Genomic DNA, 25,633 nt, shown 5'->3' on the forward strand with positions numbered 1-25,633 from the left:
CCGAAAAAAAAAAAAGTTGGGTTCTAGTTTTTATAATCTAATGGAGTATATCCCAACATTGTCTTCAAATTTTTTTAAAAAATTTGGGTTCTAGTTTTTATAATATAATGGAGTATGTCCCAACATTTTCTTCAAAAAAAAAAAGAAAAAGAAAAAAGAAGAAGAAAATCGGATCCCTATCCTCAATTGTGTAATTTTCAATTTATTCCATTCTTTTTTATTCATGGAATGGTTTGAGGGAAAAGATATCCTGAGTGTTTATTCCAATTTTCATTAAGAGGGTCTCTATGTGGCCATCTTGCTTTTTCAGTGCATTGAGAACCTCCAATCAAAATCTCATTAAAAAAAAAAAAAAAACAAGAAGAAGAAGAAGAGTGCTTCGGGATGCTATTTAAAGCCTCTTGAAAAACAAACTTTCCCTTCTCTACGTACTTCTGCAAATTAAACTTCCGGGCATGTTTGGGTGCCACTAAAAACGGTTTTTAATGCGTTTCTTCGAATTAGCATACGTACTACGGCTGGAATTCAAACCAACACTGTGGCCCAAACAGGACAGAAATTTCACAGTGAGCTCTTTCTCATGGGGGTAGCATTTGATGGACAGGTCAGATGTGAAACGCATGGCACCAATTGGTATGAAGGAGATACCACTCAATAATGGTTAGGAAAAATGAAGAAAAAGGAGAAAAAAAAAAAAGAAAAAAAAAAGAGGAGGGAATGAGCAGCTTTGCTAAACAAATGCAATGGCTTGCAGCCATGAATTAAAAATGATGTTACTCGTGCATTCCAAACTGAAGGAAAAAAGTTGCAAGTGCATTCCAAAATATACACTTTTTATCTCTTAACATATCACCCTCACCTCTCAATAATCAACTCATTAAATTTCAAAACATCTACGATTATTTTAACATCTCTGTTTTGGTATATTAGAAAAGATACACATTTTTCTCCTTCAAGGCCAACTGTAAATTACCTAATATCCAATCACATCATTGACTATGGCTGTAATTACGTGTTAAGGGTTGCATAGCCCTTTTTCTTTTTTCTTTTTTGTCTTTAAATAAGATTTTCTTTTTCTTTTTCTTTTTTTAAAGGAAAAAGAAAAGAAGATTTTTCCATTCATCAAAAAGAAGAAAATGTTAATTCCATTCAAACCCTATTGAACACCATCGGTGCAAGTTAATTATTTTCCTAATTCCCACTACCTTTTTTGTTTTCAATTTTCATACTTCTCCACTTTGTAGTTGTTAATTTTCCCTGTTCTTTTTTCCTTGCCTTGGTATCATTGCTCAGATCTCCTTCCAATTTCCTCCCATTGAAAGGTCAGGAGCATATAATAATACAGCAGGCCACAATAACGCAAGAAAAGAAAATGGAGGCAAAAAAAGGAGAAACAAAGATCAGTAGAGAAAATAATGCTCGAGTTTCTTTGAGAACAGATGAGAATAATTGTACAATGGCGAGGGCGGCATGGGCTACACCCCTTTCCACCGGGCAGTGATAATCACAAATCAGAATTGAGGGTTCAAGCTGCTCGGATTGCACAAAGGAGCCCCTGCAGAGCTACATCCCTTTCCACCTGCTTGCTCATGGAAAGGGCCTTCCTGCCCTCTTCATAAAAATGCCTGAACCAGGCGTTGCAAGACATTCTCCCTCTCCAATTTACTTGCTTCCTGCCAAATCAATCTCAAAACCCAGTTGTGATTTTCATATGAGATTCGGCAGGTTTAGATTCGCCTCAGCTGAAGCATGGGAGAAACATGTTGGAATGACTAATTCAACCATGCGGTGGAGGCTTGGGATAAGGAGAAGAGTTCTCGTGGCCAATTTGTTTTCTAAGAAGAGGATTACATCGATCAAAGATAATTCGCCCTCCTCGGCCAATCCTTCCATGATAACGGAAAGGTGGAGTTGTGTCGCCATTTTCTGTCGGAGGATCCGATGGCTGCACAATGCCAGCGGCAGACAACCTTTCTGGATCCAGGGGTCTTGTGAACAGCAAAACAGGTTCATCCGGATCCTGCATTTGATGACACATTTCACACACTTCATCAGCCATGCATCTTTGGTGCAAATTAAGGAATTATGGTTATTTATTTATTTATTTTTGGGGGTAAACTTTGGCTTTGGTAACAGATGGAAGAAAATAATTGTTCTGGAATCAACCATTTTCAGCAAGATGTGTCATCCTGATCTACTCAAGAAAACTCATAGCCAACTACATTTAATTGAGATTCTGCCTGAACAGTTGGGTGCCGTGGTCTTTTTATTATATCATATTCTATTATTTATTTATTTTAAGCCCAACAAACTCAATCAAGTAGTTGTTAGATACTCAAAGAAAAAACTTAAAAAGCCTTTACACTTGAAAACTTCAATACTCAACCAAGTTTGGAGTCAACTCAGTCAGAGATACCTACTGAATCCAAGTCAGAGCTTATGAGTTTTTTAAACCTCCCACCAAGCATGTTGTCTTTTCATGATTTTGTCTTTGGAATAGTCTTTGCTTGGCCATGGCTGACCAACTGCCTGAAAAAATTGGAAAAGAAGGTTAACCAATACATCCAAAGATACGTACCTTTTTATGAAGCCAATCCTGAGGCAGAGGTCTCCGTTTCAGCTCTCGCTTCATGCGTCCCATTGGGACCATCATCAGCTTGGAGTCCGGGAAAGCTGGATTCTGTGCTGTGGCTGGTCGAGTACGTGGGTGACCATTTGTCATATCGTCTGAGTCGACAAAATCATCCTCGCTTGAACCAAACCTGCATGAGAAGGGCGGGAAACCAGGCAGCACCAACCCATCTTCAACAAGCTGAGTCTCATGCTGAAAAATCAAATCAACTCACTAATTAGTTAAATTCTCCAATCATCACTTACATGCAGTATTATAACAAATAACAGGACAGCATATTTAAAATGGGGAGTTTCGTTATAAAATCATGGCAGTAATGATATTTTCCTTAAGACCTCCCAAACTACATGAAAAATAACTGATTCTTATAAATCCTGTTATATGGGAATCTAGGCATCTATGCCCATCTCAGTCCCTTTTACAGTTATACATGGAACTGTGTAATGTAGTTAAAGGCGCTAGCTACCCCCACAGTACAAGTGTCCCTAGAACAGCTAGGCAATGAGTGATTTGGATTCCTGAAACTTAAGGGCCCCTATGGACTGTAGTGTAGCTAAAGACGCTAGCCACACCTGAGGAATGAGCATCCCTACAACACCTGAGGAGTTAAGTGAGGTGCATGAATGAAAATCATGGACACCAGGCATATATGCCTTTCCAAATCGTTTCTACGGTTACTATGAAACTGTAGTGTAGCTAAAAGGCGCTAGCCACACCTGAGGAACAGCATCCCCAGAAAGCCTGAGGTGCTAAGCGATGCCTGAAACTTTAGCAGCAGGGTGTTATCCTAGAACTGTAGTGTGGTTAAAGAAGCTTGGGGTCCATAAAACACAAGGCACTAAGTGACCCTGAAATTGACTGGTCCCTAGAATGCCCTAGGGGCTCCGCCGCTTCTCCTGCTCCTCAAGAAGCAGCAGCAGCAGCAGCAATTTTATTAAGCAGGCCCCCAAGGAGCAAAAAAATGTAACAGTGGAATACAATAACTAACAAACATTACAAGGATCTAATGGAAAACTATTTATTTGTATATAATTGTATCATTCATTGCTGAACACATTGTTTTGTACCCTAAATAATGGAAAAATTATTTATGCTAAGTTTTTGTTTTGTGATGTTTTGAGTTAATGTTTACAGTATTGATAATATCGGCCGATAATATTGGTATTGCACGTGGGTGATATGAAACCTGCCTAGAATGTCTTAATTCCCTGATATCAGTCAATGTATTGCAATGTATCGTCAAAGTATCGCAATTTATGGCCGATATTGTAATTGTATCCCGAGATATCAGCGATCTTTCCTTGGAAAAAATCCTTCGTATCGATGATATCTGTCAATATTGACAGATATTTATTGACAGATATCGTCGACATCAAACAAGGAACCGCAAGGACTTCCTCCAAAAACTCTCAACTCATTTTACTTTTTTTTCACTTTTTCCATCAATCTTCTCTTCTTCTAAACAGATTACAGGGAGATTTCGATCCATCCTTTGCAATCTTTTGGGAGAACAGCCTACATTTCAAAATCTCCCCAAATTCTCCCAAATTGGTTACAATCTTACACTCCAAACACAAAATCAAACATGTATGAGGCCCAATCTACTTATTCATGAAATTTTTGTGATTTTTCAGAATTTTTTTAATTTTTTTAATTTTTTCAAAATTTCTCTTGTAACAGCAGTCAATTGAGTCTAATCTCATAGTATTCAGGAGTGTTTGATGAAATCATTCATCATCATCACATACACTCTAATTTCAAATTTTGAGGGTAGGTAGCCTAATTTAGGGAAAATTCAAAATTTCTCCAAATTCTCCTAAATTGTTTACAATCTTACGCTCCAAACACGAAATCAAACATGAGACTTATCCCATCTATTTGCCTGCTTTCATGTGTGAAGTGAGTCATACAAGTAGTTTAATTGTGAAGTTATAACCACATGAAACATTGTCAATTGATCACTCAAGCTAAACCATTAAAAAGATTAAATCAAGGTACTCACTTAAACTACTCAAATTAGAGATATTGAAAATTCCCTTTGAAAGTGTAGGCTTTCAAGAAAATCATTCTCAATCTCTTCCGCGTCACCAACGGAAGCTCAATTAGCCATCAAGAAATTTGAATTAGTGATCCTAAAGTACTAGTGGAAGAACATATATAGGGAAATCCTATCCCATGAACCCTAACTTTTGTGATCTAAATTATATGGAGAAAATGGGTTCAGAGGGTTAATATGGGGAAGCTGGTTTTCCGAGGGTGAATAAAAAACCCCTTCATTTAAGGTGTCTCCTCACATATTCTTCTCATCTGCTCCTATGTCAACCTGATTCCTTGGCAAGGCTCACATAAGCTAAGCACCCTTGGCTGTGAGCCAGACTCGCCCTTTTTTTTTTTGAAGATTGAAAATTTTATTAAAGGGAGTCAGGGGAATGCAAAAGGAAGCCTGGCTCGCCTTTAATTACACAGATGTCAGAAGATAACTTTTTCTGATAGGAAGTTACCCAGATAACTAACTAGAACTTTATAGGTAGTTACTTGCAGAATGGCCACCTTTTCTGAATTGCCAACAAATTAACGCAGAATGGCCACCTTTTCTGAATTGCCAACAAATTAACGCAGAATGGCCACCTTTTCTGAATTGCCAACAAATTAACGCAGCCAAAGCAAAGAAGAAAATGATGTCAGACACATACTTTATACTTGATTTGGATCCTCTGAAGGCTAACTTCGCTGTCCATGACCTCTCTCTTTTTCTCTTCTCTCTGCAAGAATTATGTAATCAGATACAGAATATGGATTTCCTAGTGTAATAAGAACCTTCATGAGGTACATCTAAATCGGATTTTTTTTTGGAAGGATGACAAAAATTTTATTAGAAGCGGCAGAAGCCGAAAGAATTTTAAATCAGTAACCAGAATACCTTAATCAAAGCCTCTAATACTGTTTTTACTTGGTCCAAGTTGCGCCTGACCTGAACAGAGTGAATTCAACAAATAAATAACTTATAGAACGAAAAATAAATGAACAGTACACGCATGGGTGTATGTATCTATTTGCGTGAGCGCGTGTGGATGTCATGTAAAATTGTTAAAAGATAAGATCAGAAAACTGAACCAGATCCTAGGGGACAAGATATCAACTCTTACAAATTTGTATGTGTTCCAAATGTGTGATGTAAAATTGTTAAAAGATCGGAAAGCTGAACCAGATCCTAGGGAACAAGATATCAGCTCTTACAAATTTGTGTGTGTGCCAATGTTGTTCTGTCTAAGGCTAAAAGGGCTTTAATTGAATCGGCTGCCAATGTTGCTTCTTTTAAAGACAGCGATTATCTTTTTCTAGGTTTCTAGTTTTTTCGATCCGCTATCTCAGCGGATCCTCTTTGCTTCTGTTCTCTGTTTTTTCTTTTAATGAAATCGTCATCTTTCAAAAAAAAATAAAATTTGTGTGTGTGAAATTTAACCACTACTTTCCTATGAGGGAATCAGGTTTTACCTGGCGAAGCTTTTCAAAGGACTGAACATTGTTCTCCCGCCTTTGCATCTAAAAACCATGAACAGTTAGAGGTTGATAAAGACAATAAATTAATTTGTTCTGTTCGTGCTGGCATAAAGAAATGTAGAAATTTTGTTATTAGCTGGGATCATCAAATATGCTTGAAACTTCAAAGGGATAAAAAAATTTCCAACACATGAAACAAAATTCTAATACCTACCCTTCTTGTGTGGAGCCGATGGGCTTTCTCCCTAGGCCTGAATACATTGTAGGGATTGGTATCATTAACTGGTGGAGGTGGCTGCACAAGCACAAATATGATGGAGGTTCTTAGTGGCTTTATTTGGAAGATATGCAAGGAAAAAACATAAAAGTCATCATACATGGTGAATTGAGCTATGAAATAAAATTGATTAACTGAACAAATGATCCAATGAAATCTCAATCTAAGTTCATTGAGCAACAAGAGAACCAAAGAAATCGTTCAAAAAAGGAGTATTTCTTTACCCTGGATAGAAACTCAAGAAAAACTTTCATCAACTCATAGCAACAACCAGAAGTCTACAATGAATAGAACTGTGTAGGATACTTTTATGGAGGGAAATTATGCAAACTACCACTGAATCTAATTGCAGGTACTCAGCTAAGACTGACTTCCTCCTGCACATAATTGGTTTAGACATGCTACATAATTCCTCTCCGCATTAAAATGCTAACGATTATTATTAATGGACTAGCAGAAAATCGAATATGGTTGACTTAGTCCTATCTTCTTCACATTTCAAACAGTTTCTCAATGTAGCAAATTTTTTAAAAAACTTTAAAGTCAACAATCCATTTGGGCTGTCAGAACAATGAATAAGGTAAAGAAACCATTATTTCAATTGCAAAACACGAGTTAATGGTGCACCTAGTGTAGAAGATGGATATTTTGATATTTAAAATGCATATAAATATATTATCTGGACCACATGAGAGACAAGTCAACAATCCATGTAATGCAAGAAGTGATGTTGACTACAACAAAGGTTCTTCGTTTTGATACACGATATGCCAGAACAGAACTATCTCATATGCATTGTGATGCATGTTGTCATGCTTAAAATATCAGACCCATGAAATGCTTCCAACGAAAACCCCAAAGTACCATTCTATGCTAGGAAGTAAGAGAACTCACTTGCAACCGACGTAAAATAGGCTTTTGCCACTGCTCTCGCTGAGAAAAAGAAAGAGAGTATCCATAAGATCTTTTTGCTACAGAATAAGCAATGATTATGAGCATGAGTGCATGAAATATACTATAAAGGATAAGCACTCATGTATTTCAGAACAGATGCAGCCAAACTTTTTTTTTTGAACATTCAGATGCAGCTAAACATGCCTTGGTGCAATTGTGAACATACCTTCACCCAAAAATCAGGCTGGTTCACTCATCAGGTGGGGCACGTGTAAATTTAATATAGAGTCATCTTTTTCTTATGTTCGATTGAGCTTTAAGTTCAGCCTAATAACCACACATATGCTCAGTCACTGTTCATTTGGTTGGTTCCATATGGGACAGGAGAGCCCCTCAAACCACCCAAATTAGCCAATCCTAATCATCTGATTTTGTTCCATTTAAATGTGGGACCATATGTTGGGATGTCCAACACATTTCCATTGGATTGATTGGACCAGTAGTAAGGCATGGGGTATGGCCCACCAGATAAACAGATTAGGTTATTGAAATATGGACCACCCATACAATGTTAGGTTGAACAACAAAAGCCATTTCTTTGAATAGAGCATCAAACAATACCTCTTTTCCCAACTGTTCAGTTTTCTCACACGTGTGGCCCATTTAATGAGTGAACCTGTCTGAGTTTGGGATAGTGCATGTTCATGATCAGCTCCAATTGATAAATTGCCAGCATCTCAGACACATTGGCCAGTGTACCATGAATCAACAACTCAATCTTCTGTCCATATACAATTTCTTCTTTCTGAAATTGCAGCCAGGGTAGGCTTGATTCCGCATCATTCTCATTCTGGGGTGCATCCAAAGAGGCCCTTAACCATCTGAATGTTCATCACACCTGTTTTCTTTTTCTCCTCATGCACATCGCACATGCCATTTACTAGTATGTTTGTATGTCTGTGAGTGTGCATATATGCATGCACAGTTGCACATGCGTCTGTTTATGCATGACGTTAGTACGTATATATACCATTTAACGCATGCAAAATCTATGTAATACACTCAGCAGTCTAATATTGGAAGATGCTACACATACCTTTTCTTTCCAATAGCTAAAGACGGACTGGAAAACTGCATATCTAATGGATTGGGATTGCAGGGCCTGCAGCACAAGATGACTGTAAACAATTAGCTGTGGCTCTCAAATCAGGGGGGGGGGGGGGAACAAAAAAACAAATATTCCCTTCCTAGGTGTACTGCTATCTACACGCTTCCTCTAATTGCAAGTAAAGATGTGTAAACACATTTCAAATTTGCCAAATATTAATCATAGAAGGTGATTACCAAATGACTGTATCACACTACCCATGAGGAAACAACAAAAAGGGCCCCAGGCCCCTAGCGAATCCATGGAGGGAACAACAAATATTTATGCAAAAGATGGGATGTTTAGTTCAAGGGTTTCAGTGGATGAATATTGTTTCAAAAGGATTATTTCAGAAAAAGCAATTGAAAAATGGAGGCATTTTGGATAGAGTGGTCAACTTGATGTTACCTTAATTAACCTTGGGACCAAGGACAACTGCAAGGCCACCCAACAAGGGTTTCACTGAGCAACTAAGTATCAGGGTTTCTCAATTCAGAGAATATTATATTGTCTTTTCTGGGTATCATTAGTCTTCCCACATCAAATATATACACAAGTCAAATGCATACAGGAAATGAGACTATAAAAGTGTGAAATAAACAGGAGAAAAAAAATTTCGAAACACTCAGCATTACTTGAATTGCTGTGCATGTGCATATCCTATGGGATACTTTGATTTATAATGATCAAGGCCATTGAAAGGATGCATTTGGTTGCGTCAAATATCATGAAATTTTGTGACATTTTGCACCATATTAGTCTGATTAACCATGGAATTTCATGATATTTGGTGCAACTAAATGCACCATAAAGTATCTGGCACGTAGTAACAAGTATACACTTATTGGTAATCAGAGCATTGCAAGCAAATAAAAACATGAAGTTCAGACTCCAGTGCATGAGTTTCTTATACCAATTGAATATTCAAGTGCTAGTGAATTTTATCTTACGCCAATTAATTATGAAGCCAGGCAACAGCAAAACTTCACTGGCTATATTTATATATAAAGGGTCTGCATTAGTTCATCAAGAGCATATCCGCAGCATTGTGTTTTGGCATACAACAAGTTTAAAGAAAAAATTGTGGCATAGATAACCAAGTGAAGATGACCCTTGTCCATTCCTTACTGCACCAGACTCTTGGATTGGATCAAAACCAAGAAAGGCTAAACAACTCAGAAGGAATTGACCCCTAGTTTTTGGTACTAATAGCAACCAGATACAGAAACACAATAAACATGTTACATTGACAAACAAATCTGGCTCCCAGTTTCCGCTGTTAAATTAAATGCTCACCTCTAATGCAGCATCTAGCCGAAGAAGAACAGGCACAGGTGCACTCAGGGTAGGCATTATGATTCCTGCTCTTTCTCGGGTCTTATGATCCAAAACTTCCAACTTAAATAGAAGACTTTCAAACCTGCATTGACAAGCATATGTGCTGTTAACTACAACAATGGGGTAGATACAGAATAAATGAAAGCAACAAATGAACATTTAATAAAGTTTGTAAGTCATAAAAAGAAAAGGAAAGAAGATGTCCTACTAAAAATATGGGAGAGGTGGGATCAATTAATACACTTGCACTCTAATTTGAGATAAGCTTGTCATATCACACCCACAACGAAGTGCAGAGCTAATATGGAGACACTAAAATCAGAGACTAGCTACAAGAAATTCAACATTATTTTTTATTTAAAAAAAAAAAAATCACCAATTACTATATTCCAGATCACACTAACCCGTCTTCAAATACTTGCAGCTTGCAAATCTTGCAGGGCCAAGATTAGTAAACTTAGTTACAAAACTATATCGTTACTCACACCTGCTAAATTATGTAAGAAAATGGTCGCCCAACACCAAGAACCTCCAACAACACAATTTTTGCACAACAACACAGAAAGCAAAATCTAGAAGGAAATTTAGATGATTAGATCAGACAGTGATTTGAGATGAAAATCAACCAAATAATATTATCCAGCTCTCTCTTTCCTAATTTTCTCCTCAAATTCTCAACAACAGAAGTCCCTCATTACAAATAAAACCAAGTATTTTTGTACCAATATCGTCGTCATCATCATCTAAGCCTTATCCTGACCAATGTTTTAAATATCAACGATATCGGCCGATATATCCCACGATATATCTTGTATCCCGCCTGTGCGATACGAAACGCATAGGTAGCGCTGATATATCCCACATGTTTGATTCGGTGAGCATTTTCAATTTCCGATCCCTTTTTTTGTTGAAATTATGTTAAATCAGTGCCAAATGGTTATAAATCCATTGGTTCTTCATGTTTTGCATGAAAAATCATGGAGTTGGAGCTTTGATTTCACTATCCATTAGTGCTTCATGTTCTCCATTTTTTTTCGAAAATCTCCTTCAACCAACTGTCAATTGAGACTATTTTCAAAGTATTTAGGAGTGCTTAATGAAATGATCATCACATACATTCAAATTTTGAAATTTGAGTGTAGGTGGCCCGTCTGATTTGGGGAAATTTTCGAAAATTCTCCAATTTCTCTCAAATTGCTTCCAATGTTGCACTCTAAATATGAAATCAAGCATGTATGAGGGTTGATCTATTGATTTTTTAAGTCCTTGTCAATTTTCAAAAAATAAAAATCATTTTTAATTAAAAATTATTAAAAAAAAAAAAATTCGAAAGTTACCTTCAATCAATTGTCAATTTAGACTAATTTCGAAGTATTTAGGAGTATTTGATGAAATGGTCATCACATACACTCTAAATGTTATGCGTTCAATTTGAATATAGTTACATTAATTCAGTCAGACAACATATAACTTAGGACCCTATACAAATGAAACCTATTATGTGCACTTCTTTTTTGATATATTATGATTTAAAAGTGTCTATTAGGGTATTTTCTAACAATCCTGAAGTTTCATTGAAAATTTCAACCATTTTCCCAATGTTTCCCCATGTATCCCAAAAAGTGCGATAAATACCCGATACAAACAATATATCCCATGCGATAACCGATATGTATCTGTATCCCAAGGATGAGATACGTAACACGATATGGATATTTCGAACACTGATCCTAACTAATTGGGGTCGGCTACATGAATCCTTTTCAGTCATTCTCTATCAAGGGCCATAATTTCAGTTAGACCATAGGTCATCAAGTCTTTTGTTACTACCTCCACCCACATCCTTTTGGACCTTCCCTTGCCCTTTTAGAGCCTTCAACTTGTACTTGCTCACTCCTAACCAATGCAGTTCTTGGTGTCCATTGCACGTGACCAGCCCATAATTTCAATCAGACCATAGGTCATCGAGTCTTTTCTTACTACCTCCACCCCCATCCTTTTGGGCCTTCCCCTTGCCCTTTTGGAGTCTTCCACTTGTATTACTCACTCCTAACCAATGTAGTTCTTGGTGTCCATTGCACATGACCAGATCATCTAAGTCTACTTTCCCTCATCTTATTACCTATTGGTGCCACTCCTAAATTCGCTCGAATGCATTTGTTTCTAATTCTATCCTTCTGTTACCATTCATCCATCTCAACATCCTCATTTTAGCTACACATCCTATGGACACATTGTTCCTTAACTACCCAACATATTAAATTTTCCTTCCGATTTGAGTGGGACACAATGATCACATAAAACTCAGGTGGCACATCATCATTTCTACCACCCTGCTTGAACTCTATGGGCAACATCCTTCTCAATCTCTCCACTTTCATATACTTTGTTTTAGTCTGACTAGTTTTAAATCCTTTAGATTCTACAACACCTCTCCATAAATCTAGCTTTGTGTTTACGCCCTCCCTTGTCTTGTCAATCAAAACTATGTCATCTACAAACAACATGCACCATGGGATTTCTTCTTGCACATGCCTTGATAAGTCATCCATAACCAATGTGAAAAGGTACGAGCTCAATGCCAACCCTTGGTACAAGCCTACAATAATTGGGAACTCACTTGTCTCTCCACTATTGGTCTTCATATTTGTTAGCTCCCTCATACATATCCTTAATCATGTCAATATATCCTCTTGCAACTCCTTTCTCTCCCGACACCTACCAAATTAACTCTCTAGGGACCATATCGTAAACTCTCTATGTCAATAAAGATCATGCAGAGATTCTTCCTCCTCTCCCTATGTTTATACTAATACATAATCAATTTAAACCATTGATGCATCTTATTAACTTGTAATCCTAACCATACAAATAAAACAAACTAAAAGTGCGTAATTACCCCTAAAATGAAGGAACAAAACACTAAAATTTGCATTGAAACAAGATGCCTCGACCACAAGGAATTAGATTTCTGCTCATTCTATACTTGTCACAAGGAAATCAGATTTCCTCTTCACAAAATAAACCCCACAAAGATTGAGAATCTGGGTTTTTTTTTTTTTTTTTGAGAAATAACTTGAATTAAAAAGGAGAAAGAAAAAAAAAAAGAGCGAAAGAATCTGCTGAGATAGCAGACCCTAAGAGTCATAAAGAAATGCAAAATTTACATTCAACCCATCCGTATGGGAGGCCCATTCAGCAATGAAACATTTGACAAAGGAGCATACAAGCGAAGGCGCCTTCGATTCGTTTCGAAAACACCGATTGTTCCTTTCAATCCAAACAGCCCACCAAGTCGCCAAAATTGCCATATGCCATAAACGAGATAAAAGTTTACCTAGACGAACACCATGCCAGGCCTTTAGAAGGGAATCCACATCTCTAGGGAAACACCAATCAATTTTGAAGGATGAAAGAATGGCAGCCCATATAGATCTGACAAAAGAGCAGTGGATGAGAAGATGATCCACTGTTTCTTCGTCGGCCATACAGCATAAGGACATGTTAGGGAGGATCATTCCTTTTTTCTTAAGGTTATCAACAGTGAGGATTCGCCTCTTACCAGCCAGCCAGGGCAAAAACTTGCAACTTAGGGGGGACTGCATACTTCCAGATGAAATGGGGATGCTGCAGGGGGGGTTCGTTGTTGGAGATCGATAGCTGCTTGAAAAAAGATTTGACCGAGAACACGGACGATTTGTCTGCAGTCCAGATAATACGATCCTTACTTTCTTGAGAAGGGAGGGCATGTTGGATGAAATCCATAAGCTGCACATATTCATTAATTTCCCAATCTTCAAGATTTCTCCTGCATTGGACAAGTGGAATCTGGGGTTTTTGACAAGTGGAATTTGAATTTCCGTGTGACAATTAGTATCCTGCCAACTATACACTTCGCGTGATCTAGCCGAGCAACAGCTCTAGTGCTTCCAATCTCACTTCTTGGGTTATTCCATGTCCACCACAATGGCATTAGTAATCATCTTGATGATCTTCCTGGTCATCCATATATCTGGTTGTAGTGCCCATGTGGCCTACAAGTGAGGGCATTGTTGTTTTCCCAGGTTGAATATGACGATGATATGTGAAGTATCAAAACTCCACCCTTAGTGGACCTTGATTGTGACTTGTTAGATGAAGGATGCAGTGAATACTGACCCCATTTCATGATGCATTACTCCCCTGGTTGAAATGTACTTGTCAAGGTATGCTGTATTGGTTTCAATGGACGTATTATTGGCCGTTACAGTCTTTCTTTCTTTCTTTTTTTGCTAAAATGGGAAAAAAAAAGTGAGAAAATTCCCAAATATTTAGAGGATTCCAAATATGTATTCCTTTTTTCCCCTTGTTTATGATGGTATAACAGCCCACTCTTTGGCGAGAATGCCGTCTCAAGCTATTTGATGATAGGCTTAGACTGATCCTAGATTGGACTGAACGCATCATTCCCCTCAAGTAATTTTAAGAAAAATTCAAATTCAAATGGATAATGTTGTCGATTTGGAAGACCACTCAAATGCCCCCAAATTCATGTAAGCTATGACACTCATCCTACTAATGCACATTCCCTTTAGCATCATTCCCCCAAGTAATTTAAGAAAAATAAATTTAAATTCAAATGAAAGCGGGGGACCACTCAAATGCCTCCAAATCGGCTCAAATTCATGCAATCTATGGCACTCATCCCACTAATATATATCCCTAAGCATTTAACATCATTCTCTCCGAGAAATTTTAAGAAAAAAACTAAAATTAAATTTGGATGAATAGTATTGGCTAATTTGGGGGGACCACTTGAGTGCCCCCAAATTGGCCCAAAATTCATGCAAAGTATGGCACTCATCTCACTGATACAACAGGCTCCAAATTATGCTTATTTCACCATTCGACTATCAGATCAGTGGACATTTAGCAGATAGTGAAGAGCTAAAAAATCCAATTGGTCCTATTTCAATAGACAAGTGTCCGTAAATTAACATTTACAATCCTTTAAACAATTTGATTTTGGAATTGTGACTTGGAAACAGCGGGGCCCACATTTTAATGGGTTTAGTTTGGCTTAATACATGCCATGTGTACAAATTTTTTAGTGCAAATGTAGCAAGTTTCATGCACCACCAGAGCATCTTATAAGGAAAAAAGAAAGTTCTCAAGTCAAACCAGCTGGACCACAAGCTACAGTCCACCCAACAAATAACTTCCAACTGGTTAAGTACATGTGAAAACCAACCTTTCCAATTGATTAGCCCCAAAATGAGGGCCACCTGGTGCAAAAATAATTCTTATCTACTTGTTAGGTGGAGAGAGAGAGAGAGAGAGAGGCGCTTGCACGCTTGTATCAGAGGGAAGAAGAGAGGAAGAGGGAGGGAGATGAAGAAGAAGAAGAAGAGAGAACAAGCTATTCCATAATGGTAACGGTGGCTGTAACCGCCATTACCGTTATGATACAGGCTGTAATGGCAGTTATGATGGGCCCTTTTTTATTTGAAAAACCTGCTTCGGTGCCATTACAGGACTGTTACAAGCCATTTTTTCTATATGGTTGCTACAGGCTTTTTTTTTTCCTCAAAGATGATGAACTTTATTAGGGCCAGAGGCCCAAAAATAAAAATAAAAAAACAACACAAAAGAGAAAAAAAGAAGAAGAAGAAGAAAAACAACCCAACCCAAAGACCTAAAACAACAAAAATAGTAAAAAAATGAAACAAAAAGAACCAGACAACTGGCAACAAACCCACACCCACAACTAGGGCACCCACTCCCTAAGATACAAATGAGCCCGACTGAAGACCCCATTGGTAGACTCCCTAACATTCTGAAAGCAGCGATTATTTCTCTCACTCCAAAAGGGACCAAAGGACAGCCAGTAGCGCAGCTTTCCATCTAGATTTGCACAAACTGTCGCCACCTTCAGCATAACACAAACAACATAACCCTTCAATCAAGCCCGTTATCGCCCAGATCACACCAGAGCATCTCAGATTCCAGACCAGATAATCCTGGAAAAAGAGCAATGGATGAACAGATGGTCGACTGACTCAGCTTTAAAACAGACATTCGACGAAACGATTGATGCATGGCAATTACCACTGTTACTGTTACCACTGTTACACAACTGTTATGGCATATCATAGGAGAAGAAGAAGAGACTTTTTTTAATGGCTCGGCTTCGACCATTATGAATCTGTAATGGACCGTTATGGTGAGTTTTTTTCAGGGCTCACCGATTCGACCCCATATCGTGTAATGGGGTCGGATGATATCATTATGTAACCGCTGATACAGTCGTTACGTAACCGTTTCGGCACCATTGTTGTCAAATGGCACAAGTGATCGCATGCGAATCAAGGAGGCTATGCACATATGCCATTGCACAATCGCACAATCGTATATGTCATCGCATAATCACACAATTGCATAACCGCATACTTATGACATGCAGTTGCATGCTTATGTATGCTTATGTACAATGCCCAACGGTCATAAAACTGCATATGCCACTATGGCATATGTGGTATAAGCTCCTGAAATGGCATATGGGATTGCATAAGCACTTATGTGATCACATATGAGAACATGTTTGGCACAACTTGGTACTCATCTTTTAGTCACTTTGGATGGGTTCATGTCCCCAAGGTGCAGGGTCAAGTGCTCAATCCGCCATCATAATCGCTTGTTCTTTTCGTCACATGGGTCGATCAATGGTTCCTATTCATTGTTGCGCATCCCCGACCTTTGTCAGTCTTATGGGATCCATAGCCACTAGAGTTCATGAATTCAGCAAATTAGAAACAAAGACACCGAAATTCTTGCTAGATCCAAACACCTTAGATAGACTAAAGAAATTCGTCACGGCAAATGAACTTGCTTTGTTACCAATTTAAATAGGAAAATGGTCACCCAACAAACCAACAAGAAATGAAAGAGAACTAGAAGGGAATTTAGATCAAACAAAATGATTTGAGATGAAAATCAACAAAATACACTTGCCTAATTCAAGGTAGATGGAGAACCCACATCTCTCCATTTCCTAAGTTTTCTCCTCAAATTCTTAACAACAAAAGTCCCCTCATTACACCTGTGTTTACATACAGAGGCATAATCTACTTTACACACACACACACACACACACACACACACACACAGAGCAGCATCAGCAAATCAGCTACATACGACACAAGTTAGCTTGGGTAAACTGCTTTAAAAAAGGGTTGTTGAACACCTTAATATTGCTTATGGCCTTAAGGAAAAAAAAATTTAAAAAATTGCTTATTGGCTTTTGTTGAACACCTTCCCTTCATCATGGTTTCTCTTTCTTTCTTTTTTTATGTTAGGGTTAGGGTTTTGATTTTAGAGAGAGAGGGGGAGGGAGAAAGAGCTATTAACAAAGGGAGGAAGATTTCTACATGATAGTTAGTACCCTGTTAAACTATATTCTTCAAAGTCGAGCAACAACTTCAAATTCAATGCTTCCAATCTTACCCCTCGAGGTACTCCATTGCCATCCAGTGTTTTAAATAGCAAATAGCATGTAGCATATGTTCACTCCTTTAAAGTGTGAGGCTTAAGCTATATAGCGTGTAGCATAAGCTACGCTAAGCTGCATGCTACTTCTAGATTTTTAACTAAGGTTGTGCTTGGTTGCGCCAAATATCATGAAATTTTTTGATATTTTGCACCAAATTTAAACCAATAAGTCTAATTAATAATGAAATTTGTTGCAACCAAACACAGCCTAAAATAATAGGAAAAATAGGCAAAGATTAACTATAAAGGTAAAGAAATAGCAACCTAATTGATTTAATTCTATTACCTATATTATTTTACTAAAATCAAAAGATTAACTAATTTTTATTTAAAAAAATGAAAAAATGCAACAAATTGTTGAAAACATTAATTAATTTTAATGTTTTACTGAAAAATAACTTGTAGTGTAAACTGTGTAGCATATACCTAGGCTATGTAGCATGCAGCGTAGGCTACACGTGACTTAAGCTATTTTCATGAGCTACTCGGTGTGAAGGCTAAGCTACGCTATGTCGCGTAAGCCACATGCTACATAGCGAAGCTATTTAAAACACTAATGCCACCACATAAGCATGATTCTTCTTCTTAATGATGTTCATGGTCATCCGTCTAGATGTGGTGCCTGGTGGGGACGTAAGTGAGGACATAAGTTGTTCCCACAGGCCAAATACAAAAACTGCCATGCGAAGCATTGAAGTTCTACCTCTTATAGGACCTTGATCATGATTTTTTTTCTAAAATTGAAAATTATAAATAAAATGTGAGGTACATGTACTAACAGCCAACATTCAATCAACATTTAGAAAAACAGCTATCCAACCCAAATCTGCCTATGGAATAAACAATGGCATTCGATACAGAATCACAGGCAGCCCAATTTCCTACCATGTCCTTCGAAAATTCCCCAAAATCTTGTCTAACAAGTGCCCAGTTGATGATCATTAGAAGAATTCTCTTTATTAGCACACCTATTGATGAAGTTGTATCCTCATATATTCTATCATTTCACTCCTACACACCCCCAAAGAATTCCAAAAAATTACATCCTCTTGCGGTTCTTTAGTGGTATGCCCCTCCATTCCTCTATTGTATTCTCCATAGAGGCATTGAAGCACCACTTGATTTGAAAGCAGGATAAATACAAACCCAGACCTCTCTGGCGACCTGGCAGTGAAGGAATGAGTGATCAACTCTCCTTATACATGACACATCTATTTGGAAACAACAATTTCCGCTTCTTTACATTGTCAACTGCATCTTATATGCTGCCGCTATCCATGCAAATGCCTTGACTTTTGGGGGACTGGAATGCTCCTGACCTTGCACACACCGGGCCCTCTATGCCACTCGACATTAGAGCTGAACTGCATCACTGACCCAAAGTCTCCCCAGGACAAGCGGCATTGAACTAGAAAGCCCAAGTATTCGGTGCCGGTCTAAGTAAAAGAAAACAGGACATGGTTTGATGGGAAAGAATCCAAAAAGAACCATGAGATGCAGCAAGACAAAGCATGGAATGCAAACACAAGAGTGTTTTAAACTTTTAGTTGGAGGTATCAAACTGCCAATGGCTGTCAGAACTTATGGGCTTCAGTTGAAGAAAGCAGAGTTTTGATATGGGTCATTCAATGGTGAGCCCTTGTTGTGGTTATGGAGGGGAGTTTCTGAGATGTCAGTGGAGCCAAGCATCATTATGGAAAAGCATGTAAGGTCCGGGTACTTGATTAAAAGAGGTCTGGTGGTTTTTTTTTTTTATTTATAGAAACATTTTATTTATCAGCAACATTAGTTTATTAAAAACAACATAAAGTACAAGCAATCTATCAAGTAAAAAGGATATTCAGATCACATACACAAAGAAGATCTAAAAACACTAATGCAGGATGATGAACCATAACAAATAAAGAAGAACACTATCAACGTTAGAAATGCAGATTTACCACCCACAGGATCACACAGACTATATACAAAACACCACACCATGTATGAGCATAGCATCATGTCATACTATCATCGAGCATCAAACCCAATAGGTTAAGAGAAATTGCTCCACGAAGTAAGAGAATCTCTCTTTGCATAAAAACTTCAATTATTTATTCAACTATTCATTAAAGGGTATGCTTTCCCAAAGCAAAAGACACCCCAATGTAACTTCACCATCCATTACTTATAATTCCAACCACCTATTTGAATAACATATTAATAATGATTAACATACCCTTAAATCTCATGACAACTGTATAGGCTTTCTGTGAATGGGTCATAAGACTCATAACTCAAGTCAATCCCATGATTTTGGGTTCATGCAGATGCTAGCTCAACATCATTTTGAACAGGAAATTTTCCATGTCATTCTGATATTATTTGGTACCGAAAAGTGGCCTTGAATAATGGTGAAGATATTAAAGGGAAACTTTCCAGCAAGATAAAGAATCCAACCACTGGAAGCAAAAGTGTGCAATTCAGTTGAAATAGCAAGTCTATTTCATGTGTAGGGCTATGGATTTATAGGCCTTTTGTCAGTAACTTCCTAATCTAACTATTCCAGTAATAAGTTTGCTTGATGACTAAGCGGAGACTTACTGCAAACTTGAACAAAAATAGGAATCTTGCTTATCAAGTATGATAATTCATACATGTTTACAGATGAACAGTCCACCAGTGTGAATGGTGCAGGGGTGAACAGTAAATACGTGTGAACAGTGGTTGTATGTGGCGTCCACATTTCGACCGAACCACCTTCGGGGTGCATGAATATGATCTGATCGCCTCTGGAACCAACCTGATTATAGGTGATAGATCATTGTGATTGAGGTCCTAAGTGCATCAACCACCATCGTTAACCAAAACAGCAACCAAGGAGTAAACCTTCCTATCAATATGAGAAAAGGAGATGGGTAGGCCAATACCCCACACAATTCCAAGGAGTGAGGCTTCTTAGGACAACCCAAATTGACATTTCTTGAATCACCCTCCACAAAAAAGAAAAAAGCAGACCCCCAAACAAGTTGGTAATTAAAGACAAATATATGTTGTTAATTCCTAATATGTTAAATCCGCGCTGCTGACAGGCATGAAAGAGTTAGCTTGAGCATTAATCATCCCTGACCACACCACTGAGACCACAATCCCAAATTGCCCATGGAGCTGCATCACCATTTAGCTTCAGCCAATCCAGTTGGTGCACAATTTATCATCTCTAATATAATTTTTTGGGGCAACAAAAACTATAGTAGAAGAGAAACCAAAAGCTCATACAAGAAAAAACTATGGTAGAATAGAAACCAAAAGCTCATACAAGAAAGATGATTAGGCATCGATCCTAATCATACAAAAAGGGAAGAAACTCCCCAAGATCCCCTAAAAGATCCAAAGGCCTATATTAGCAAAATCTTTTCACCAGTGTTACCTGTACGCATGGCATGGGTGCCAACTGTCAAAGTGCCCTAAGTGTTTGGCATGGCAAACAAAAATGTAGGAACGGAGGCACTTCCGTACACAGAAAAATAACATTATTTATAAAATAAAATAAAATGATGAAAAACTGGAAGGAAATAAGAAAGAATTTAAAAAATTAGAAAGAATACTCACACAATCCCAACAAAAATCAATTACTAGAAATCTAACAAGTAATTGATAAACAAAAATAATTCATAATCACCTTAAAAATGGTAGTTTGTATAACATTATTTGCTCTCTTAAAAGATTAGAGAACCACAATAAAAAGATGAGAAATGCAAAAAGAACAACAAAGCTTGTCCTTTTTTTGTTACATGGCTCATGGTACCTAGAGTGAAAAGTCTAGAGAGTGAGAAGAAGTTCTTATGAGTAGTTTCTTCTTCAACAAGAAAATGGAGGCAAGCTCAAGGGCTAGCAGTGAGACATCTTTTGATTTGTTGAAAGAAATTCATATTAAATTATTTTTAAAAAAGAAAAGAAAAAAAAAAAAGAAAAGAAAAGAAAATTGAGAATGATGAAAGGAAAGCTTTGTGTCAGATATCTTTGGACACCTCGCTTAAAGTGTCTGGCATGTGGCAATTTTTTATGGCATCACTAAGCCACTTCATCCATAGAGATTGTGAAGTTTTGTGTTAAATCCAGGAGTATCCAACTGTCCCCAAGTATTGGCACAGCAAAAACTCAGAAAGTAGAAGTGTCCAGTTAACACTGCCATAGATGATCCAGCCCATTCAATAACAAACCCCTTACCCATTCTTATTTTTTATTTTTTTTGAAGACACAGGGTGTCCCCACCTCTTTTTTGAAGTGAGAGTAATCCAATCCCGTACCCATTTGAAAGACCACTTAAAACGCCCGGCACATGGCACTTGTCGATGACATCACTAAGACACTAATACACTTCATCCATACAGATTTTGAAGTGTCGTTTCGTGTCATGTCCAGGAGTGTCCAAGTGTCCCCAAGTATCAGCACAGCAAAAACCTCGAAAGTAAAAGTGTCCAGGTAACACTGCCTTGGACGATCCAGCCCATTCAATAATAAACCCCTTACCCTTCTGAAAGACCACTTCTAGCAAACACGATTTGTCTAGAAAATCCTTGCTATTGAGCTCATGCCAAGTAGTCCATATGATAGAAAGTAAAGTAAGCTACCAATGATGAATCATCCTTTTATGTCGCCTTCTATCACATTGCCAAGCAGCATTGAAAAACTCCCCAATTGAGGACAGCATAACCCAGTGTGCCACAAATAGCCTGAAGTTCTGCCACATCATCTGCAGAAAGGAACAATACATGCAAAGGCTATCCACAGTCACTGCATCCCTAACTTCTTGACCTTTATGCCGATCTTTAATCGCCAAACCAATTTCTATCAAGATCCGCAAGTCTTGCTCTGATGAACACCTTGAAAGTGATTCCCCAACTCATGAGAAGATATTTGATCCTCACAGGTTTAGGGATATTTCCAAAGATCCTCCTATTTCTTTTTCTTTTTTTTTCCAAATACACATACAATCATGTCGGGAAGCATGTGATCAGACTATTTATGCAGTTGTGGATATCTTTTTTAGTCAATAGGGCATATGTTATGCAAGTTATAAGGCATTTAGTTTCAAATCCACCTCAAAGAAAAATGTCCACTATAGGGCCAATCCAGTCCTTTTTCTACAACTCTGGATCACCAAGAACCTCCCATGCTAAAGAAAATGATCTATAAAGGCATAACAATATTGCCAAGTTCTTTTCAAAAAGAAAAGAGTAAAAAAAAAAAACTATATTGCTGAGTATTATGCCATTCAAAACAGTTAAGCGAGAAACTTTTTTCCTATTACACATTACAATTCTCTATAACAGCAGAGCAAAACCTCAGGCACTTACTGGAAGTGGTGAATTTTCATTGAGGAGAAATGTTTCACACTATGAAGATGATATCAAGAGTCTACAATTAATCATAATGGGATTACTTAATCAAGATTTGAGTCTTTCAGGGATTTAGATACCAGCTTCATAGAACAAGAAGGTAAGAGACCACCAGAAATATAAATATTGCGCGTGTCAGAGATTTCATAAATGAGATTCCCCAATTAGAATCTACATAATTGGTCAATGTAGTTAAGATATTTAGAAGGCGGATTTACTTTTCTGGTGCAATAATCTTCCTTTCATTGTTGAACTCCTCAAGCCAATCCTCGTCCTCGTTGTCCAAGTCATACTCCACAAACTCTCCGATCTCAGCCCTGGCTGCAAACATATGACAGCAATTTGTGATGAATGTTTTTTCAAACTGTACAGAAGATACTTTTGGAACAAACTTCTCCTTTTGGAACTAAGAAAGGTTTTTAAGTAACGTACCTCCCCTTCCGCGTAAATATGATGTAGGTTGCCCGAATGTTCTTGAATAATCTCTTTCATATGTATCCACAACAACAAATTGTGGAATAGGTATCTCATTAGCACTTTTCTTAGTAGGGACATGATGCACCTAAAGATATTCACATGTTTCAGTTAGTAGTTCATAGGTGAAACACATGCACCAGCAAAGCCTCTCCAACATGGTAGAGGAAGTATTTGTTTCAATGGTTCAGACAATGTAAATACAAATGGCAACGTAATGATTGACATTAGAAAAGGCCCAACAACCATCAATTCATTAAAGCATTGCTGCTCCAACTTTGAAAATTCGCAGACAGAACTAATAACAACTCAACAATAGACCAAACAAAATCATAATTTGGCAAAATACTGGACATGAATCAATAAATTGCAGAGTTCCAATAAATGTGCTTCTGCCCAAACCAAAACTACTCTCCTTTAAAAGAAAGCGTTAAAGAGATGTACTAAGAGAATGTAAAAGTTGGTGGGGTAGGAAAATAAAGTTCACCCTAAAGGGGGAAAAGAAAACTTAAAGATAAGCACCCAAAAAGGCCACGAGGCATGAAATAGGAGATTCAAAGTCCAACACATGATTGGCAAGGCGGTCAAGGTGTCACTGGCCTATAGACTATAGTTGCACAGTGTGAACCAAAGCAATAACAGATTCAGGGAAGCATCTGTTTCGAAATGTTAGCAAGTATAACAGCTAGGAGGAAGTGGGAGCGGGAGCACAAGTGTGAAGTGCAATTCGTAAGGGGAGCAGCACCTTGATAAAAGGATCATGCAACTAAGCAATGGCCTCTCTCTGCATCCGAGCAACAACAGCCAAAAGGAAATTTTGTTGATTGTTGGATATTAATTCTGGCACTAAATAGAATAGATAGCAAGGTTTGGTTGATAACAGAACTAAATCGCAGCAAGGTCTGGTTGAGCCAAAGAAAACAGTTGAAAACCGACACTATATTATTTCTGGCACTAACTAGAATAGATAACAAGGTTTGGTTGATAACAGAACTAAATTGCAGCAAGGTTTGGTTGAACTGAACAAAACAGTTGAAAACCGACATTATAAGATGGTGATTAAAAAGAAAGCATTGTGTAGAATCTTAAATTCACAGGACTCACATTCTTAGCACAAAGTAGAATGGGCATGCTGCCTCACGAGAAAAGCATGCAATGCTATCAGGTTCAGAGAGGGAAAGAATTCAGGGAGATAACAGAGAAGGTAGCAGGTGCCCAATTGGAACAGAAGGCATTACCTCATTGTCGGCCTCAGCAGCGATGCGTAGTATCTGGGAGTTACGGGTAGAAGCCGTGACCTCATCATCTTCAAAGTCCTTGACTGATTTAACAATCGGAAGCTTCTTATGAATGTCGAGAGGACGAGGCCGGATTGACAGCCTACTCATGTCCGCTCATCTCCCGTCCGAAAAGAACAGAGCTTTCTCAGCAGTCATGCCACCCCCATTACAATTTCATGCAAGCAAACCAAATCTCCTTGGCATTTCCTCAAGTATTACACAATGCAATTCAAAAACCAGCACAACTCATCCAATTTCACCAATTCCAAGCTCGAAATCCACCCTAGGACACTAACCTCCGATTGAAAAACTGTAAAAGCAATACTGCCATAGCAGAAACCTAACTCAAACACGTCAACTTGGCCATGCAGGCCATGATTACTCAAAACATAGTGAATTGAAGCTCAAAACAATAAGAAAACCCTAGAAATTACAGAAGGAAGTAGAAAAGCTCGAATTCGAAGGAAGTGGGGGAGTTCTAGTAGTAAAAAAAAACCCTAAATTTGAAACAGAGGGAGATAAAGAAGCAGCCCGAGGTGAAGAACGGATTCAATCGAGACTACAAGATTTCCAAACGCTCGAAGCAGACGACAGACCTAACCCTAATAGTTTGAAGCGTGAAATTTTGCGTGCCCTAGCTCGAACCGTTTGAAAACGGCTCGTATTTCAAATTCGGAGGAGGATGCGTTCGAAAACCAGAGGGGAATCGCTGGAGGGAGGTTGAATTTGAAGGGATTGAGGAAAAGAGGGAAGGATGAAGCTGGGGGAACGAGTCGGGGCGAGTCGAATCGGAGCGATTTAGGGCACGGAACTCAGGTATAGAAGAGAAGGGAGAGACTAGGGTTTGTAAGAGAAGAATAGGGAAGGAAGGGGTTTTTCGAAGGGTTTGAAGGTAAGACCGTTACAAAAGGAGGGAAGAGAAGGAAGGGAACCTTTTCTTGCTGCGAATGCTATAAGGAGAAGCTCTCTCTCTCTCTATCTCTCTCTCTCTCTCTCTCATGCAGTAGCCTCGAGGGCACCATTACGCGCGATTCTACTGTTAGACATACGGAATTACGAATACGTATCTCCCTCCCTCTCGCTTTCGCTCTCTTTCACTTACTATAAAGCGAGGGAAATTAAGTATATCGTATAAGTATATACGGAACGTTGTATCCGTATATTTTTTGTGTATTGGTATAC

At 38.1% G+C, this 25,633-nt stretch overlaps 1 protein-coding gene across 1 annotated transcript; it reads right to left on the reverse strand.

Moving 5' to 3' along the window:
• Positions 1-1,404: 1,404 nt before the first annotated feature.
• Positions 1,405-25,633, reverse strand: LOC131256075 (uncharacterized). Its single transcript, XM_058257127.1, has 12 exons — positions 24,410-25,633; positions 23,130-23,259; positions 22,916-23,018; positions 9,748-9,871; positions 8,401-8,466; positions 7,305-7,343; positions 6,348-6,428; positions 6,128-6,175; positions 5,553-5,603; positions 5,326-5,394; positions 2,579-2,824; positions 1,405-2,020 (listed from the first exon to the last, which is right to left on the reverse strand). Exons 1-12 carry the CDS (start codon positions 24,557-24,559, stop codon positions 1,778-1,780), a joined length of 1,350 nt encoding a protein of 449 aa, XP_058113110.1. The 5' UTR covers positions 24,560-25,633; the 3' UTR covers positions 1,405-1,777.

The sequence above is a fragment of the Magnolia sinica genome, chromosome 9 (assembly GCF_029962835.1).
Source record: "Magnolia sinica isolate HGM2019 chromosome 9, MsV1, whole genome shotgun sequence".
In the NCBI taxonomy this organism is placed as follows: Eukaryota; Viridiplantae; Streptophyta; class Magnoliopsida; order Magnoliales; family Magnoliaceae; genus Magnolia; species Magnolia sinica.

Bases quoted from the DNA above. Each gene is read 5' to 3' on its own strand.
- LOC131256075 (XM_058257127.1), bottom strand. From the start codon at position 24,559: ATGAGTAGGCTGTCAATCCGGCCTCGTCCTCTCGACATTCATAAGAAG. The intron at 23,260-24,409 runs GTAATGCCTTCT...GAATATCTTTAG, and splicing joins CTGCTGAGGCCGACAATGAG to GTGCATCATGTCCCTACTAA. The intron at 7,344-8,400 runs GTATGTGTAGCA...TCTTTTTCTCAG, and splicing joins TTAGCTATTGGAAAGAAAAG to CGAGAGCAGTGGCAAAAGCC.